The sequence below is a fragment of the Talpa occidentalis genome, unplaced genomic scaffold, assembly GCF_014898055.3.
Source record: "Talpa occidentalis isolate TD23 unplaced genomic scaffold, MPIMG_talOcc4v2.1 talOcc4.16, whole genome shotgun sequence".
NCBI classification, from domain to species: Eukaryota; Metazoa; Chordata; class Mammalia; order Eulipotyphla; family Talpidae; genus Talpa; species Talpa occidentalis.
Window position 1 is genome coordinate 11,422,176 of NW_023601653.1, and position 19,834 is coordinate 11,442,009.

The 19,834-nt window shown below is 40.1% G+C and overlaps 1 protein-coding gene across 2 annotated transcripts in view; it reads right to left on the reverse strand.

Moving 5' to 3' along the window:
• The window catches only part of TXNRD1 (thioredoxin reductase 1), a 97,010-nt gene that overhangs the window by 66,337 nt on the left and 10,839 nt on the right, over positions 1-19,834 (reverse strand). Inside the window, exons 2-3 of one of the 2 annotated variants that reach the window (XM_037513729.2) lie at positions 9,656-9,819; positions 4,399-4,459 (exon numbers count right to left, since the gene is read on the reverse strand). In XM_037513729.2, coding sequence (XP_037369626.1) covers positions 4,399-4,438 — 40 coding nt within the window. In that variant the 5' untranslated portion in view covers positions 4,439-4,459; positions 9,656-9,819. Of the gene's footprint in view, positions 1-4,398; positions 4,460-9,655; positions 9,820-19,834 lie in introns of those variants that run through there. The other variant, XM_037513732.1, reaches the window with a different exon arrangement.

Below are 19,834 nucleotides of genomic sequence, written 5' to 3' on the forward strand. Positions count from 1 at the left end.
TGACAATTCAGATAATCAACATACAATAATCAAAACACACTTCAAACAATGCAATACAAAAAATATTTTGTCTCATTTATAATCAAAGAAATACAAATTAAAATAAGGACATCATTTAATCTCTCAAATTACCAAACAATAATTCTTTAAACCTATTAAAAACTCATTAAACTTGTGGAGTTATCAATCGGTGCACATCATTTAAAAGGCTCTAGAACCTTAGAAAAGTTCATACCCTGACCCAGAAATCCATTCCAGTAATCCAGCCTCAAAAAACAATTCTAAATGCATCAAAAGTTTTACGTATAAAAGAGAAAGAAACTGGCAACAGACTATTTGCCCAACCACAGTGGAGTGGCTAAGTAATATTATACAGAATTTTATATTATACAGAATTTTATATTATACAAATATTATACAGAATTATATTACAATTCTGTATAATATTATAAAATATTATACAGAATATTTCATATATTAAGAAAACTATTAAGGACTTTTAACAGCATGCAAAATATTATAAAACAAAACAGAATACAGGATATATAAAAGATACACAAAAATATTAGTAGTGGTTATCTCTGGATGTAAATACATGTAATTTTTATATTTTATTAGACTACCGACTCCAAAATTTTTTAAATGAATGTTTACTATCAAAACAAAAATGCTTACAGACTATCTTGAGTCTCACTCATAAAATACACAGGACCCCCTCCACGGACACTGCTTCCTTCAGGATAAAGCCTCTTCATTCTTTCACTGCTCATCATCATTCTCTCTGCAGGCGTGCCTTACTAGAACCACGCTAGATGAACAAGCCATGATGTTTTCTAACTTGTTTTGTTTACAGTCATGAATTCTTACTACTATTTTTGTTCTACTGAGAAATACCTATCCAACATCCTCTTACAGATACTTCATGATCCTATGGACTTTCTGGTCACAAGATTACAGTGAAATTAGAAAGGAGGCAGCTGGGAACAAGTAGAATGACCATGAAGAATAAGATTGCTTTATTCATTTGCTTGGCACATGAACAGATGCCCAAAACACAACTGTTGCATGGATAAACATCAATGCCAAAAGTGGGAAGGTCTGAGCTAGCCTGGGGTATCTCTGCCTGTTGGGGATTTTATTTAAGGAAACCAATCTTTGAAGAGGCAACTGAGGAAACAGACAGGCTTGGGCAACACTGAGCAAGTCACTACAATGCTCAGATCAGCTTCCTCACTTGCAAGACAGAACTAATGCAACAATCTCACAAGGTCGTTGTGAGGATGAAGTGGAAAAGACTGACATTAAGTCTTTACTGACATAGTCTTTCTAACAACACTGACATAAAGAAGGGACTCAGCTATTAGTTCCTCCCCTTCTTGCTGAAAGCTTTAAAGCCATGCTCTCGATAAGCAGCCAGGGCTCCAAGATGATACACATCAGGAGCCCAAAGCTAGAGACACAGGCTGCCAGATCCAGACTTTTGGCAAACTGTCACACAAATGCTCTCGAACCTCCAGCAGTAACTGAAGAATGGCAGCAGCTGCCAGATCAAATTAAGATGATTACATTGATGGTGTCTGTTTCTCAGATCGAAGCCACTGGGCAGAGACCTGAAGTTGAGATACAAGACGTCATACATCAACAAGCCATGTGAGCTGCAGCCCTTCCTCATAGGCAGCTGAAGTGCAGCAGATATGGCAGTGGCGGGTTGCACAGTCTCTGGTTGCAACAGTCACGGTCACTTGCAGGAATGTTTATCATCATATCAATACCCAGAATGACAAACGTAAGGCAGGAAGGGTCAGGTAATCAGAGGAGGTAGTCAGAGGAAGCAGAGGGAAGGAACCAGGAATGACCAGTGTGTTCACTAGCAAGTCAGCTGTCCTTGCTAGTAGTACTTTTCCATGCTTTGTTTCCTCATCATGGGAAGGTGATCTCACCACCTTCCTCAATGGTGATATTTGGAGATTAAATAGGAGAACACATACAAGTCTGTGGCACTGGAGCACAGCATGCATGACCGTTGCCACAGACACTAATGCCATGCCTTCCTGAGCTAAGCTCCTCTCCCCAATGCCAACACCAATACCAAGGTCAGAGGTGATCTGGAGAACTATTCCAAACAACAGCCTTCATTTATATACACTGCCTGAGATGCAGCCCCAAAGAAGGAAGGGAAATGGTGGGGGGAGGTTCCACCTTGGAGTCCTGTGAACCACTTACACAACTGCAGGCCCCCGCTGTGTATCCCCTCCATCACCAAGCCCGTCAGGCAACCCACAGGCTGCCATGGGCTCTCAGCTGGGAATGAAGAGAAAAAGGCTTTTCTGAGAAAAGTCTAACTCCTTAAGAACACAGAGCACACCCACCCAGTTTCCTGCTGTATTTCCAGGGCTTAGCACAGAGTCTCACACGCAGCAACACTCAAATAACAAGCTGAGTGAATCAGGTGCCCACTTGATTCTATACCAAATATCCCCGCCTACCAACTGGCCTGCTGATCCTCTGAGAAGCTGCTATGAACCAGGCACTGGGGAGTGAGGGAACCTGGGAAAATCCTGTCTACGAAGGGTTCTGCATGGAGTCAGGCAGAAGCAGATCAGCCACTGTTCATACATGAAACCAGCACTCAGAGACCACCTCAGCAGTTTCGGGTCCATAGTTACAAGCTCCTTGAAGACAGGGACCAGATCGTATACCTCTCCTGGGGAGGAGGCCCATGTGCCCAACAGATATTGGATGGCATTCCTCTTAAGCTGAGCACAAGTAAACCTTACAGGATCAAAAGTGCTTGGACTAACACATTCTCTAGTTATCTTAGAACAGAGGGTGCCAAATGATTGTTGTCACTACTCCTTTACATGCTTCAATAATTATTAGGGCCCACAGAACTTGTTCATATGGCTTATAGCTGTCAATATTTACCTCACTAGAAATTAAAGCTGAGACATTTTAAAAATATTTATTGAATACATTTATTGTGGTGTGAAGCGATAATAATGCAACTTATACAGTACTGCAAACCAATGGTATGTCAATGAATATCTATATTTATTAATTCACTTAAAATTAACAGTAACAGGGCATGCCAGGTGGCACAAGGGGTTAAGATGCAACCTATGAAGCTGTCCGCAGCCATTGCAGCAAGAGTTCAATCCCCAGCCGGCCAGGGAGCTACCCACATGGCCCAGCAGACCTCTCCTGTCTCACCCGTTGCTCCCCTCAGCAGTGTGTTTCAGTCAGTCTGCCTGTTCTGCTCCCCACTCTGTCTCTGGTGAATCCTCCCACCCCCCTCCCCGACACACCTCTGGCCTGTACCCCAGCTCTTGTATGCATAAATAAATAAATCTTTAAAAAGAATTTCACAGTAACAGACCCATTACATGTTGACATAAATAACATTTTAATTAAAATCACTTTAATTAACTAAAAATTAATTAACAAAAATACATTATGAAAAGTTGGTTATTATTTTGCCTTTTTGCAATTTTCGTGTATATTTAATAGACAACAGTTTGATTCTCCTATCTGCCTCAGTATTTAATTTATTGTGATATATGTTGCTTTGGTAGGGGATCTCTCTTTAGAAACATCAAGCAATGGTTTCCCCACTCTACAACTATACCTTCTTCCTCCTTAAAATAAGTTTTCTGTCCTAATTACCTCATTTTTCTCTAGCTGAGTCTGTTCCTTGCTGTTTTTTTCCTTCAGTCACTGAGCTGAGACTTGAAGTACCCAGGACTCTGCTTCCCCAAGCTATTAGGCATGAAGGCTACCTATGCTTCCTGATTCTGGAAGTGCCCACTTTTCCTTATAGAAATGATGGTGATGAGCCCCTGTTCCAGTTCTTAGTAATGTTTGCTGATGAATCTTTGATATCTGATACATGACAAAAAATGTGAACACCATGGTTTTAGGAAGAGACTCCCCATTTTGCTCCACCAACCTATTTTTCCCTAGGAAATCCAGTCACTTGCAATGCTTTGCTACCAGTTCCTTTCATGGATCATTACCCTTACTAGTATTTCTATGTCCTTGCTGAAATTTAAGAATACATCAAAATTTATATTTAATTCAAACACCATTTGGTAGACACAATAGCAATAAAGTAAACACAAGACCAGCAAATATTGTACTGTGACTAGACTCTAGGTCAATAGAATGATTTCAACAACAGGAATTTCAGAGTAATATCAAGGCTATAAAGTGGATAAAGACTAAAAGTCTTTACCTTTAGCCCAGAGTAGTATCCAATCTAAACAGTCAAATAAAGGAAAAAACTGCGAAGAATTCACCAAATAATATAAACCTCATGAAAGAAAAATATAAGCCAGGCAGGATAGATTAAATAAAATTAACAATTAGTAGATATAATTTACATATAGAGCAGAATCTTACCTGCTTGATCAAGTTCAAGGAAGAAACATGGAACACACATAGATTTAAATAACTCCTTTACCTAGAAGTTAAAAATAAGGTTAAGAATGTCAAAAAACAAAAACCACATCAACGATATAATCAATAGAATAGTCTCTTACCCAACTTTGTTAATCCTCCTTAATCACTCTACTCTTTTGGAAAATTTCCAGTTCATTTTTCTATTACCCATAAGATTCTCCCTGCTGACAGTAATGATATTTAAAAGGATATTTGAAGTCTGTTGATTCAATTCTATTTTCAATGATTCACCAATATAACCTCATAAAATATATTTTACATGTTTAGTGACTCAGTCAACCTAACAATAAAATGGGTTTTATATTATTTTAAAAGGCTCTAGAATACTTAATGTTTCCAAAACATCATGTGGCAACATTGGGGAAAAAATACATTTTACAAGAGCAAAACAATTATTTACTTCTTGACCAATTAACCTTCAGCTAACAACTCAGTTCAAGATTATGCAAACTACACTAGTGAAAAATTTTTTACTTGAAAAGTAAGTTATTTTTGCCAAATTGACATCATAAATAACATATAAATTACTGATAAAAGAGATCTTAAAATGACAGGTGCATACAAGACACAGATAGTCTGTCATTAGTATTTTTGTAAAGTTTAGAACCACATTCCTCCAGCTTACACAATAAAATTCAAAAGGCCAGAGTAGCCTGGAATTCACAGAAATACTAAATCATGGGAATGCATTCTTGTCCCAGTCTAATTTAACAATTAAAACAGCACACTTCTCATTGTACAAAAGTGCATGAAAGATTCCCATCATTTTCATAAGAACAAATAACATATTTCAATAAAATGGGAGAATGAATTCATCACACACCCTCAGTGGCCTTCTAATATTCCTTTGGACAGGGCCTGTCTCCCAGTAGGAATCAGCTCCCCTTGGAAACAATTATTTGAAAAGATAAGATTTTAGATAGATTTTAAATATACAGCTCCATATATGAGCCATATGATAACCTCAGAACAAAAATGCCTGGAGGAAACAAAGAAGAATATAAAATGGAATGCACGCGAATGGTAGCTTTTAAAACGCAATGGAACAGAACAAGAGAAGAATAAAACAATAGGAACAACTCGTAAAAACATCCCGAAAACAAATAGAAACATTGCAATAAATACTTATATATCAATAATTTCCCTAAAAGTCAATGGCCTGAACTCACCAATTAAAAGGCAAAGAGTGGCTGGTTGGATCAGAAAGCAAATCCAAACTTCTGCTATTTTTAAGGCTCCCTATAGTTGGGAGACCACAGGACAATTGTCAACTGATATTCTAACACTTATTTTCTAAGACTGAAACAAAATGTATGTATAAAATCATTGATACCCTTAATACTTCTTTAGCCACTGAGTTTTATAAATAAATCATATATAGTTTGCTACCCAAAAAAACCCCAAAACACCCACAGGCTTTCCAAATATATACAGAGAGAAAATCCTTAAAGCAGCAACTAAAAGTTATCATCATAATCTGACACCTTCACTTTGTGAAGGTAGAAAATACAGACTCCAGAATACTCATGACGCCACCTCAAGAAACTACTGTGTGGGTTCTTTTCACTCTGGTTAAACTTCAGCATCGCTCTACAGTACAAAATCAAAGACCTGTATTAAAAATCAGAAGTGCCAGTTTCTAGAATATTCTTATTGATAAAAGTAAAGGGTGAGCTTCCCATAAAATAGACACACTGTGGAGAAGTGGGGATGGATCTGGATATCAAGCCACAGGAAAGCTGAAGCAGGACATCACTTGTTAATCCTAACCGCATATGTTTGACTTCAGCTATTCAACAGCTGTAAGAAAAAAGCACCACATTTTCTGAAAGGTAGGGCGGGTTTTGCACTTTAAAATCCACCATTCCCAGAGGGGTACATTCAAAGAGCCCATGGTGATGTGCTGAGCAACAAGCAGGAAACCAACTTCATGTGGAAGTTAATGTCTTCTCTTGTATTTCCTAATTTGGGAATTAATGAACTGATGCAAATTATATTACTCATCACAGAGAGAAATGCAAATTAATAAGATTAAATAAAGATCTGAAGAACAAAGTTTCTCCATCCTGATTTACTCTAATCACAACACAAGTGAGATGATAAAATCAAAACTGAAGGAAATAACCTGAGGAAATTCTACTTCAAGGTCATTTAAATGGAAAGAGAAAAGATTGTGAGCAGTCAAATATATAAGTTGTGCCCACACAGAAGAAAATCGCTATTTTTACCAGGAGAGGCACCTAACCATCCCTCAGGGCCAAAAAAAAAATTGGAAATTGATTTCCATATAAATTGGTACAAGTTTAAAAACAGTTTGATGAGAAATATGAACCACTTTGAAGTTATTTGAGTCTGATAACTAAAACAGGCAGGGAGGCCGTTGAGGGGTCTGCCCGGCACATCCAGGCCCCCACACTTTCAGGCAGGCCTAGACAGGCCCCTGCAGAAGAAGCTGACCCAAAGCTGCCCACCACAGGTCACCTTGAGATTTGACCAGTCATCTTCAGAACTAGGCAGGGTCAGAAGTGGACATTCCCCATTCCTTAATAGCATTTTAAAATACAAGGAAAGTGCCCAAATTGTGCCTGACACACAATAGGCATGCGAAGGTGTACTAGCAAGATAAGCAAATGCCGCAGGCTTCCAAGTGCTTTCTCATAGGTTTGGAGTCATCTGTTCCTCATGATCAAGCCGTATTTAACAAGTCTATAGATAAGGTGGTAATGTCATTCTTATTGTTGAGGAAATTGAGATTTACAGAATGAGAACACAAGTCTTTTCACTCCAAGTGTTCCTTCTACTATGCCAGTGTGAGTGTGGGGTTTTGAAGGGTGAGGCTAGACTAGTAAAAGTAACCACTTTTCAATGGTACTAGTTATTCTTAGAATGGTTGATATTTGTTGATCACCATTTAACCAAAGGCAGGTCAATATCCAAATTGTTAGTCCTGATAGGAAAACAAGAATTGCAAAGTGTTCTTGTATTTAACAAAAAATTTACATAGCATTTAATATATGCCAGGCATTTTTCAAGGGCTCTTGTAAAATATTATTTCATCTTCACAACAAACTCAGAAGACAGGTACTACTATTCACATTTTACAGATGAGAAAACTGAGGCATGATGGTAAATAGCTTAACCAAGGTCACATGGCTAATAAGTCACAGAGCCAAGATCCAACTGTGTCTTCAGAGTTCAGACTCTTAACCATTAACTGGTAACAGAAAAGATTAGACAACCACAAAATTTCAGAACTAAAAGGAATCTCAATAATCAATTAATCCAAGCCCTTCATTTTAAAGATTAAACAAACAAGGTAGGGCCTCCCTGGTGGCCTAGGGGTGAAGTCTCAGCTCTATCACCACTATGACCTAAGATCAATCCCCACCAGGAAGCTGACCCATACGGCACAACAGACCTCTCCTGTCTCGCCCACTGCTCCCCTCAGCAGTGTATTTCAGTCAACGCAAGGAACATTACTTTGGGCTGGTCAACTGCGGGTGTAACTTGGAAACCACGCTGGGCGCCAAACTGTTATAGGGCAGCCCCAATACAAAACGGGGTGCCTGACTGTGGGTCCTCACCTGCGCGCTTAAAAGGACTTATCAATGTTTTACTGCAGGCACATGCGAAAGGTTAATAAAAGGTTTATTTACAAGGGAAGGGAAAATGAGGAAATGTACAGCTTAGGGAGAAAAGTGGGAGACAAAGTTTTAAATGCGTCCTACCCAATCCACTGATCAGGAATCCCAAAATGGCACTCTGAGAGCTGGCCGCGAGCCAGGAGCCATGAAGCCAGGAGGCGAGCGGTAGAGCAAGAGAGCCCAAGGCCCACGTGTCTGGTTTTTATACCAACCCTGGCTGCTTAACTCCACCCTCAGGTCCCAGCCACCTTCCCTTTGGTGGTGACGGGATTTGTCTTTCCCAATGTCCTGATGGCTTTAGTCTGGAGTGGGGGTGGCATCCACAAAGCCTGTATGGGATTAGCACAGGACATCCTTTCCCTCTAACAAATCTGCCTGTTCTGCTCCCCACTCTGTCTCTGGTGAATCTTCTCAGCCCCCTGCACCCTAGCCTACACGTCAGATCTTCTACACAAAAAATGAAAGAAAAAAAAACAATGTAGAGGAGCCTCAAAAGCAGACAAGATCACCAGAGCCAGATTATTAAGCTCCCAAAGGCCAAGAATCATAGAGCAAATTTCTAATACCCAGTCTGCTTCTAAACTCTGGAACATTTCTGCCTAGACCTAGAATTTCAAATGGGTTGTGTTAGATCATTTTTCTCCCTAAGCCTATGTGCTACCTTCTACCCTCCACTAAAGCCGCCAAGAATGGGACTTGTCTCCCAGCCCCTTGCACTCCGACTCCCAACACGATATCCTCTCCATGGCATCGACAGGGATGAATACCCAGGTGGCAATGAGGTGACTATGCCCAGGTGAGAACCAGAATGTGTTTCCACTCTTTACCCATTTTCTCTCTCTCTCTCTCTCTCTCACACACACACACACTCTCTCTCTCAAAAAAAAAAAAAAAAAAATCCCTGCCATTTATAAGGCTTCCAGAATAAAAAAGCCTTCTGCATTCAACTTCCCTGAGAAAATGTCAGGAGGAGACAAGAAGAGAAGAGTTGAACTTAATAGATGGCCAGTTATTTTTTTTTTTAAGAGTCAATTATGTCTAGCCCTGCAGCTACATTGAGCATAAATTTAAAGCTAAATGCTCTCAATTTTCCTCTAAAGCACCAGATCAGGTTTATTTTTGAATCCGCAGTTTCTTGATGGGGTTAATTGGGATTCATTCCTCCCTAGGGCTGTGATCACTGACCTCTAATCCTAGATAATCTGGAATAAGAACCAAATTGGAAGCACAGTTTATTCTTTGTGAACATCAAGAGATCACAATTTAAATAACAGCCCTTTAGGAAACATTCTCAGAGACTGAGCAAGCAGCAGGCCCCCTGGGCTGGAAACCCTCGCTCCCTAACCTTGACTACCTGAAAACAGCTCTAGTACTCTGCAAACACCCGGGGAAAAATATTACTCAATATTTTGTTTTCAAAGCAACACTCTGCAAGTTACAGCTACACACGTCCCCTTGCTAAGGTGAATTCCACTGTTTATACTTGAGCTCAAAATCTGTCAAACGTCTTTAATTCAGCAATTTGTCACTGCCCACTGAGGTTGAAGCCTTACCTCCGCACAGCGTTTGCAGGTGGACTTACTGAAGATGACCACAGGGTGACTGTCTATGTAGGCCTGCAGCAGGGCTCCGGGGTCCGTGACGGCGGTGCTGGTGGCCCCTAAGGGAACATTCACACCAGCAGCTGGCTTTTCTGGGCCTGGGAGAGGATCCTTGGCTAGAAGTCATGGGAGCAAAGATGGTAATTATCAGAAAGGAAAACATGATGCATTTTCTAATATTAGGTTCACTCTAAAAGCCTTACGGTTTTAGCCCCGAGGGCCATATGAAACCTGCGGAAGGACTCTTTACGTTTAGCTATCATTGAGGGGAGACTGCCAGCCACTCAGTATTCCTGACTGATTTTGTCACACTCAGGATTAGTTCTCAGGCCAGCTGGAATAATGATAGCAAAAGTTTGAACTATCCTTGGAAGTCAGAGAAAAAATAACAGGTTCTATACACTGAGGGCCACAGTTTACCCTCCCATCTCCCCACTGTGGCTGAAATGCAGACTTTATGTCCACTTCCCACTCAGTCCTGCTTGGAGACATGGGAGCAGACGATGCAACTCTAGGCTCGGCTCTGTGTTCTCCAGCCAACTCCTGGAGACTCAGACACTGGATCTTAAGGCCACAGACGCAGCAAGATTTTTTTTTTTAATACTTTTTTCATATTATCACTCCCCCGCAGGATTTTGCTGTGGCCCAGTGTGACACCCTAACAAACATTACCCATCTTAGTGGCATGTCACCCCCACATGACAGCACTGTCATCCTGGCATCATCACCAGCCCAAACCACCGAGAGATTGCTACCTCTGGCTTGTAAATATTTAAACTAGCTATCTTGGTCTGGGCCCACAAACAAAGCCAGCTTAATCCTACGCTGATTACTTGCTCCACAAATAATTTTCCTCTCCTCTCTGCTTATCTAAGACCTATTCATTCTTCAATTTCCTCACCATATTCATAGTTGTTATTAATGTTTACCCAGAACTAGACAGGGGGTTAATGCTGTCAGGCATCATCTCATTTAATCCTTACAAGGATACCATTACATAAACACTGCTACATCTTCTCTATTTTACAAATATGGAAACAGACTCAGAGAGGTCAAGCAACTTCCCCAAAGTTGCAGAGCTGACAGTAAGTGGTGAGCTAGTATTATTTAAATTTGTTATAATTCTCTTCCATTCTTTTTGGAAAACAAGCTTATTGACATATCATTCACGTGACAAAGAATTCACTAATTAGCAATGCACAATTCAATGATCCTTAGTACATTCACACAGTTGTACAACCATCATCACAATCAATTTTAGAATTTTCATCACTTCAAAAAGAAATCTCAAATCCATTAGAAATCACTTCCTATTTCCCTCCAGCAAGTCTCCTCCCATCCCCCAAACTCTAGGCAACCACTAATCTACTTTCTGAAATCTACAATATGGCTTCTATTGTTTAGCATAAGTAAGGCCCATCCATGCCATAACATGCATCAATGCTTCATTTCTTTATACTGCCAAGTAACATTCCAGACTTTGTATATAAGATCTTTTATTTATGTACTCATCAGTGGATGGACACATGAGTTATTTCCCCCTTTCGCCTATGGTGAGTAGAGATGCAATGAACACTCATGTGTAAGTTGTTTTGTTTTTTGGAACACCTGTTTACAATTCTTTAAATACCTAGGAGTAGAACTGTCTGGTGATGCAAAATCTTTTGAGGAACCACTAAATTGTTATCCAAAACAATCACACCATTTTACATTCCTATCAGCAATGTATGAGGATTCCAATTTCTCTGCATCCTTGTCAACATTTGTTATCTGTCTGTTTTAGCCCAGTCATCCTAGTGGGTGTGAAGTAATGCCTCACTGTGGTTTTGATTTGCATTTCCCTGAGGGCTGATAATGTTGAGCAAGTTTTCATGTGCTTATTGATTATCTGAATATATATATCTCCTCTTCAGAGAAATGTCTGTTCAAATCCTTTTCCTTTTTTTATAATTGGACTATTCTGTTTTTGTTTTTGAGTTGCAGGAGTTACATATATTTTCTGGATCCAAGTCCCTTACCGGCTATCTGATTTGCAAATGTTTTCTCCCTTTCTGTAGGTTATTTATTTATTTTGATAGTGTCTTTTACACTGTCTTTTAACACATACATTTTAATTTTTTTTTTTAAGATTTATTTATATATGCATACAAGAGCTGGGGTAGAGGCCAGAGATGCAGGGGGTGGGGGTGAGAAGATCCATCAGAGACAGAGTGGAGAACAGTACAGGCAGACTGACTGAAATACACTGCTGAGGGGAGCAGTGGGAGAAACAGGAGAGGTCTACCTCACCATATGGTTGTCTCCCTGGCCGGCCAGGGATCGAACTTGTACTGCAGAGGCTGTGGACGGCTTCATAGTGCAATGCTTAACTCCTTGCGCCACCAGGGAGGCCCACATTTAAAACTTTTATAACATGCAATTTATCTATTTTTTTCTTTCTTGCTTGTGCTTTTGGTGTCATATCTAATAAGCCATTGTCTAATCCAAGGTTATAAAGATTTACTCCAAAGTTTCCTTCTAAGAGTTTTATAGTTTCAGTTCTTACATTTAATTCTATTAATCATTTTGAGTTAATTTTTGTGTGTGGTATGAGGAAGGAGTCCAATTTCAATCTTAACTTGTAGATATCCCATTGTCCCAGCGCGATTTGCATTTCCCTATTGAGATGACTTGGCATCTCTGTCAAAAATCAATTGACCGTAAGTGAAAAGATATAGTCCACATTTTTTAACCAGTATGTTATACTGTCACTACACCCAGACTGGTGTTTAAACAAAGTGTTAACAAAAGCAGCTAATCTCAAGAGAAGTTAACAACGGTTACTTCTACAAAGGTGGACTTTCACCTTTCAATATATTTTTACACTATGGATTTTTAAGCCATGAATACATACTATTTGTTAAGTTATTTTCTTTAACACCAACTTATTTATGCATACTGGGGTACAGGCCAGAGGGGCGGAGGTGAGAGGATTCACCAGAGACAGAGTGGAGAACAGAACAGGTAGATCTACTGAAATACACTGCTGAGGGGAGCAGCGGGCGAGGCAGGAGAGGTCTGCTGCACCATGTGGGTTGCTTCCTGGCTGGCAGGGGATCCAACTCGTGCTGCAGTGGCTGGTGATAGCTTGATAGCACTGTCGTTAACCTCTGAGCCACCAGGGAGGCCCTTGTTATTTTTTAAATTATTTAAAATTAAAAAAATTTAAAGTAACCCCTATATTACTGTCAAGACTGGGTCAAAGATCAAGAGACCTTCTTTATATACCAGACACACAAATATTACTAACCTAAAACATGGATAAAAAAGTAAAGAGGGATACAGAAATCCCCTTATCTCTGAAATATGAGGAATATCCATTTCTTTTAAAGTAAAACTAAAATCCGTAACAATTATAGGATCCAAGAAAAAGCAATGGGGCTTTATATTTGTTGCAGAATACATCAGACCAGACTATAACTATAGTCTCTGCCCCCATCCCCACCCTTAAGCTTGTCGTCTAAGGGAAGCCTCTCAACCCTTATTTGTATCAGAATCACCCCAGTTTCCTAGCTCTCACTCTGAACTACTGCATCAGAATCACAAGCCATGGGGCCCAAGCATGTGTATTTGTGCAGTACATGTGCATATGTACACATATCTATTTTAAATGGTCACTGGTAATTCTAATGGACACTCCTAATTCAGAACCACTGTACTAAGTCAACATGGCACATGACCACAGCCCCCCTAATGACGCTACAAAAATTTTTAATCAAACTCTAGTTTTCATTTTCTCCTCCATTTCACTTATTTTATAAGACAAGGCGGACATAGAATTCTCAGTAGTAACCTCTCATGGAATGAGAATCACAGAACATCAGCCTGGGAAAGACATTTTGGGGTCACTAGGCCAACCTATTCATCTACTTATGAGGAAACTGAGGTCCAGACAGGTAATTAATTGATGTCAGAGGCAGGGCTCCCACACAAGCCTTTGCGATTATCCCCGGCCGACTCCTGGCTTCGCGGGATGACTGACTCCAATGAAGGTGACAAGTCCTTACATAACATCTCTACCAAGGGCACCGCCCACCTAATAAGCCCAGATACTTGCCAATGCACAAAACACAGGACTCAGGGCCATTACAAGGGCAGGCGTGTCTTCTGCAATCAAGAAGAGCTGTGTTCCTACTGAGGGGAGACTGTCCAGTAAAAACAAAATATGCAGATGGATAAATAACAAATCAGAGATGGCTAATGCTATTCTTTCGGAAAGCAGCTAGACAGGGTGCATTTGAAAACCACTGAGTCAGCCATTCCCTTTAACCCGGTCTTCTTACTTGTGGGGAATTACTGTAAAAAAAGAAATCTCTAATGAAAACATTATAGTCACAAAAGCGTGACTACCTCCTAGTGTTCTCACAGAAAAAGCTTTCAGTAGTTTTTATTAATATAATTAGCATCACCTAATTAACAGGGACATCGGCAAGTTCCTTGTGGATACTATAGTGTTCTATAGCTTTAGGATGAATCGTGTTCACTTCCTGTGACACCCACAGAAACAAAATAGACCACTGACTTAATATCAACACTCTCCACTCCCTGCCTCCTGCCTACTCTATTCGTGTACATCACCTCTCTAGAGAAAAGGCAAGATACTTTGCATGAGCTACCTTTCTCCCTTGGGGGCGGGGGGGAATGTTGCAAAGAGATACTATCTCTGCTCTACAGCTTCTTCATCCATCTCTATTCCCAGTCCTCAATCCTTTCTTTTTATCTAAATATTACCAGCAGTGGAAGGGATCATGCTTAGCGAAATAAGCCAGAAAGAAAAAGAAAAATACCAGATGGTCTCAGTCACAGCAGGAATTTAGAAAACCTAAATAAAGGACCAGGAAAAAGACTAATTACAATAAAGTAAAAATCAAAATCAACAAGCAACTATAAACCAAAGACACACTACTGGGGGTGCGGAGGGAGTAGGATCAAAACAAGCAGGGGGTGGGAATTGTATGGGGACTAAACCAAGATGAAAATGCATACATTGTGCAAAAATGAAAAATGATGTAAAAAATATATAAAATTTAAAAAATATTTAAAAATTAATTGAGGTAATCCTCATTTTTTAAAAAGATTTATTTATTTATGCATACAACAACTGGGGTTCAGGCCAGTGGTGTGGGGGTGAAAGGATTCATCAGACACAGAGTGGGGAATGGAACAGGCAGATGTACTGAAATACACTGCTGAGGGGAGCAGTGGGTGAGCCAGGAGAAGTCTGTTGCACCATGTGGGTCACCTCCCTGTGCAGGGATCAACCTCATGCTGTATTGGCTGCGGATTGCTTCATAGTGCTGCGTCTTAACCCCTTGTGCCACCAGGGATGCCCCCATTGTTTATTTTTTGTTTTTAATTCCTTTGCCATAGGGGTTGAGTCACCAAAAAATATTTTTATTTTTGTAATTGTGGAATGTATCACCATTTTTTTTCTTGTATGTATTTTATTGTTATACTTTTTATATATACACTTTAATCTACTTGGTATTTATATTTGTGTATTGTATTAGCAAGTAATCTAACTTTATTCTTTTATGTGTGACTTTCCAATTTTCCCAGCAACATTTATTAAAAAGACTGTCATTCCTCATTTTACATCATGAATGTTTTATAATCATGTAGTGGTATATGCATTGATCTATTGCTGGAATTTGTCCAGTGGGACTTGTAGGATTAAACAAGATAACTTTGTTTTTCTGAAAATCAATGAATGAATGAATCAATCAATCAATCAATATTACCAGCAGTTTCATTATAGCAGCATTGGTTATGGTAAAAAATTAGGAAAAACAGATGAACACTAGGAGAACAGCTAAATTATAGTAGCTCCTGCTCTTCGATACCATTGGAGGGAGAAAGGAGGAGGAGGAGAGAGAAGGGAGAAGAAAGACCACAACTCCTATAAGAAGCAGGTTCATCAACATTCCCTCCTTTCTTGATCCTTTCACGTGGCTGCCAAGGCCCGGGCTTCTAGTCTGTGTCATGGGAACTGGCAGGGAAAACCAGCAGATGACCATCATGAAAACTGACTGATTAGACTCTCAGAAGACCAGGTCAAGGTCAAGAGGTTTGCCACTTAAAAGAAGAGAGGGGAAACTTGGGAACTTCAAAGCAGGAAAAAAAGGGGGGCTAAGCAAGGGCGAGGGCCAGCAAAAGAAAGCCAAATGGCAAAGCTAACCACAGGCTGAAACCGCGACTTGTTAGAACTTGAGTTTTTGACATTAATAAGTAACATGATCACTTCAAGGGTAATGATAAAAATTTTACAGCAGTCCATCTGCCTGTTTCATCACCTTCTGGTTTGCAGGCTTTTCGTGTGCATGTCTCTATTCTGTTGCCTGAGGTTAAAAAGCATCTGGACTGCAAGAGGTGAGAAGAAATCAAGGATTCTTACAGATCCCATAGTTCTTAACAAACCTTTTTATGCAGTTCAAGTATGAAGAGTTGTAAACACACTGTTACTCTCAGATATTTTAAATAAGTATCTTTGAGTAGTATTTTCCTCAAATCACAAGGCACATGGAATATTTTTGTGCTCAGATCTAATAAGATCCCATCAAATAAGAAGTTATTCCATAAAAAACCTGAGAGTGGGGAAGCTTTAAAGGGAAGCATGACATGATCCATAAAGTGAAGAAGACAAGATAATTATACGTGCTTTTTAAAGTCTGTAGGGTGTGAGACATGCTGGAAAAATATAAAGGAAGTATTTGTGGAAACGCTAGAAGACTAAAGACTCCTTCATGCTAATGAATCTCCAGTGCTGAACATAATACATCTTAGTGTTTAGTGCTACTTACGTACCAAATTGAAATAAAACACTAGGATGGTTTTTTCACCCTTAAAATGGGTTTTTAGTTCTTAACGAGAAAGTGACATATGAAGTCATAATTATGTTGGATGCAAGTTGCTATAAAAAGACCTACAACATCCTGGTTTTAGCTCTTGTTCCTGTGTCTCCTTCAAAGCCTTCTTAGAAGATTAAAATTAAATTGGGATTGTGGTAGGGATCCTAGCCTAGAAGAAATTTCCCACTCACCTCACTCCACACTGATTATGTGCCACATCCAGGTGTCAATGGCTATATGAGGCTGGGAATAGACCATGTAAAGAAATTATCTCTTCCCCAAGTGACTGCCTGTGAGCTGATTTATGACAAGAGAAACTATGCCAGAAGTTCTACTGCATTGTCATTGGAAGCTGACTCTGGGGGTCAGGCAGAGGTGAGGGTGGTATTAGTTGTGGTTGATCAGATCACTCAGCCCAAAGATTACCCTGCCAGGGTTACCACAGGGAGCTAGCAAAGGTTACTAAAGGGCCAAATGGAAGAAGAAAAACAATGACAACTTCTACTAAGGAGTAGATTCATCAACATTCCCTTCTTTCATCTAGCTGTTGAATTTCATATTGATTCTGTAAATAAGAAAATCATTTTAAAGGTTTAAATTAATTCTACAGGATTAAAACATTATAGGCACAAAACCACAAAAGATGTTACAGGAAAGAATAAAATTTATAGTTTTCCTTAGTAGATCCTTTTAAAAATGACTTCAGAAACCAGGTTTTTCTCATCTATGGAAGATAAAGCCTTGATTTAATTTGTCCTCTTTACTTTCAAATTCTTCAGCTGTTATTCTTTTAAATGCCATAAAGAAACCATTCTATTGATGTTTTACAAGGGTGTCCAGACACTTTGAGGAGGGATGGTGCTTTGAGGATGGATCTACCCATGCAGAAAAGTGAAGTTGGTTCCTCTCCTCACACCATATACAAAAATTAACTCAATAGATCAGGTAACTAAATGCAAGAAATACTACCCTAAATGACCATGGATTGCTTTTTAGAGATGACATTAAAAACATAAGCAAACCGGGCCTCCCCGGTGGCGCAGCGGTTGAGCGCTGGGTTGCGAAGCTGCCCGCGGCCTCTGCGGCACCGGTTCGATCCCCAGCTGCTTCCCGGCCACCAGAGGAGGGTCCCGCATGGCGCGCAGACCTCTCCTGCCGCCCGCTGCTTCCCTCAGCAGTGTACTTCGGTCCTTCTGCCTGCTCTGCTCCCCGCTCTGGCTCTGGTGAATTCTCTCACCCTCCCGCGCTTCTGACTGTACCCAGTGCTTGTATAAACAAACAAACAAATAAAGAAAGAAAGAAAACATGCCTCTATATAAAAAAAAAAAAAAAAAACATAAGCAAACCAAAAGAAACCAAAATATTAATTGGACTTGCATAGCGGTGATGGTTGCACACTGAGTTTTATGATGTATTAGTTACATCTCAAATTTTAAGAAACTTGTACAGTGTTTATAGCAGTTTAATTTATAATCATCAAAAATGAAAACACTCCAAATATCCTTCAAAAGTGAAAGGTTAGGGCCTCCCTAGTGGCCTAGGGGTTCAGTCTCAGCGCTACCACCACTACTGATCCACATGGTGCAGCAGACCTCTCATGTCTCACCCACTGCTCCTCTCAGCAGTGTATTTCAGTCAGACTGCCTGTTCTGCTCCCCACTCTTGCTGGTGAATCCTCTCACCCCCTGCACCTCTGGTCTACACCCAAGTTCTTCTATGCCTAAATAAATCTTTAAAAAAAAAAAAAAGCAAAAGGTTAAATAAATGATGGCACATTCCCACAATGTCATAAATGCACCAGAGTGGAATAAACTGTAGATACACAAAACAAATTAGACGAATCTCAAAGGCCTTATGCTGCATGAAAGAAACCAGTCTCAGGGGCCTCCCCTGGTGGCGCAGGTGGTTGAGCGCAGCGCTGTGAAGCTGTCCACAGCCTCTGCAGTGTGGGTTCGATCCCGGCTGGCCTGCGAGGCTCCCACATGGCGCAGCAGACCTCTCCTGTCTCGCCCACTGCTCCCCTCAGCAGTGTATTTCATCAGTCTGCCTGATCTGTTCCCTGCTCTGTCTCTGTTGAATCCTCTCACACGCCCATGCATCTGGTCTGTACCCCGGTTCTTGTATAAATAAAGAAAGAAAGAAAGAAAAAAGAAACCAGTCTCAGAAGGTAGTATTCTGTGTGTCGCATTTAAATGATGTTCCTAAAAGACAAAAGTACTGATGAAAGACAGATTATGTGATTGCCAGAAGGAGTAGGAGACGGCTGTGACCACAAAGGGCTACCATGATGGAGTTCTCTTGTTTTTGTAAACTTTTATACTATATTTTATTGTATACTACTGCCAGTCTATTTAAAATAATTACCTTTATGACATAGAAACTCATGAAAATTCAGATGTTAAGGACCGATGAAAGAGGTTTATGCACATGTTAGAGGAATAAGCTTTTTTCCAAGCTTCCCATTTTAGCTCTCCTTTGAATATTCACTGGTTCATCAAAGTGGTTTAGGAAACCTTCCAAAGATTTGTCTTACTACAAAAAGGAACAGACTTTTTGAGGTTGTACTTGAAGACACCCTGGTCAACAGGGGGTGACGCTGAGCATTCTGCAGGCAGAATTGTTTCAAAGCTAAAGCTTCCGGGAATCCACCAAGTTGAGCCAGGGCCCAAGCAGAGTTGTTGAACCACTTTCTTGGTGGCCACGCAGGAGGAGCCAGACAAGGTGCACCCTGAGCAGGGCTGTCCTCTCCTCTCAGGTGGTGGGCTGTGGCCAGTGGGGCCAGACAGTGGAACCAACATGACAAGAGTTTTGGGGGAGGGTCATGAAATTGTTATGTATCCAGGTGTTAAAATTAATAAATTAACACCAAATAAGTCAATTTTACTTGTATATTCATTTACAAGTAAAATTTTAAAAGATATCCCTAAGGATACTTTCAGGTCCTATGCAGTTGTTATAAAATAGAAAACAAGACTCCACATTGAAAAAAAAAAGTCCACGCAGCATATGCTGGCAGCGTTTAAAGTGAAAAGAGAGTTTTCTCACCCTTTTTCCAAATTACGTTTGTACTTACAAACGGCAGGAATACACGTATGTGCTGAATACACCGTTATATCATGCCATATGCGTCCTTCCAAACCCCTCTCGTTTTCTGGGGTGGTGGACTAAAGCAAGAGTTTGAATGCATGTATGTACTGTGAAGTGTTTTCAGTTTTTCTAGTTCTCAGTTTATTAAAATCAATGT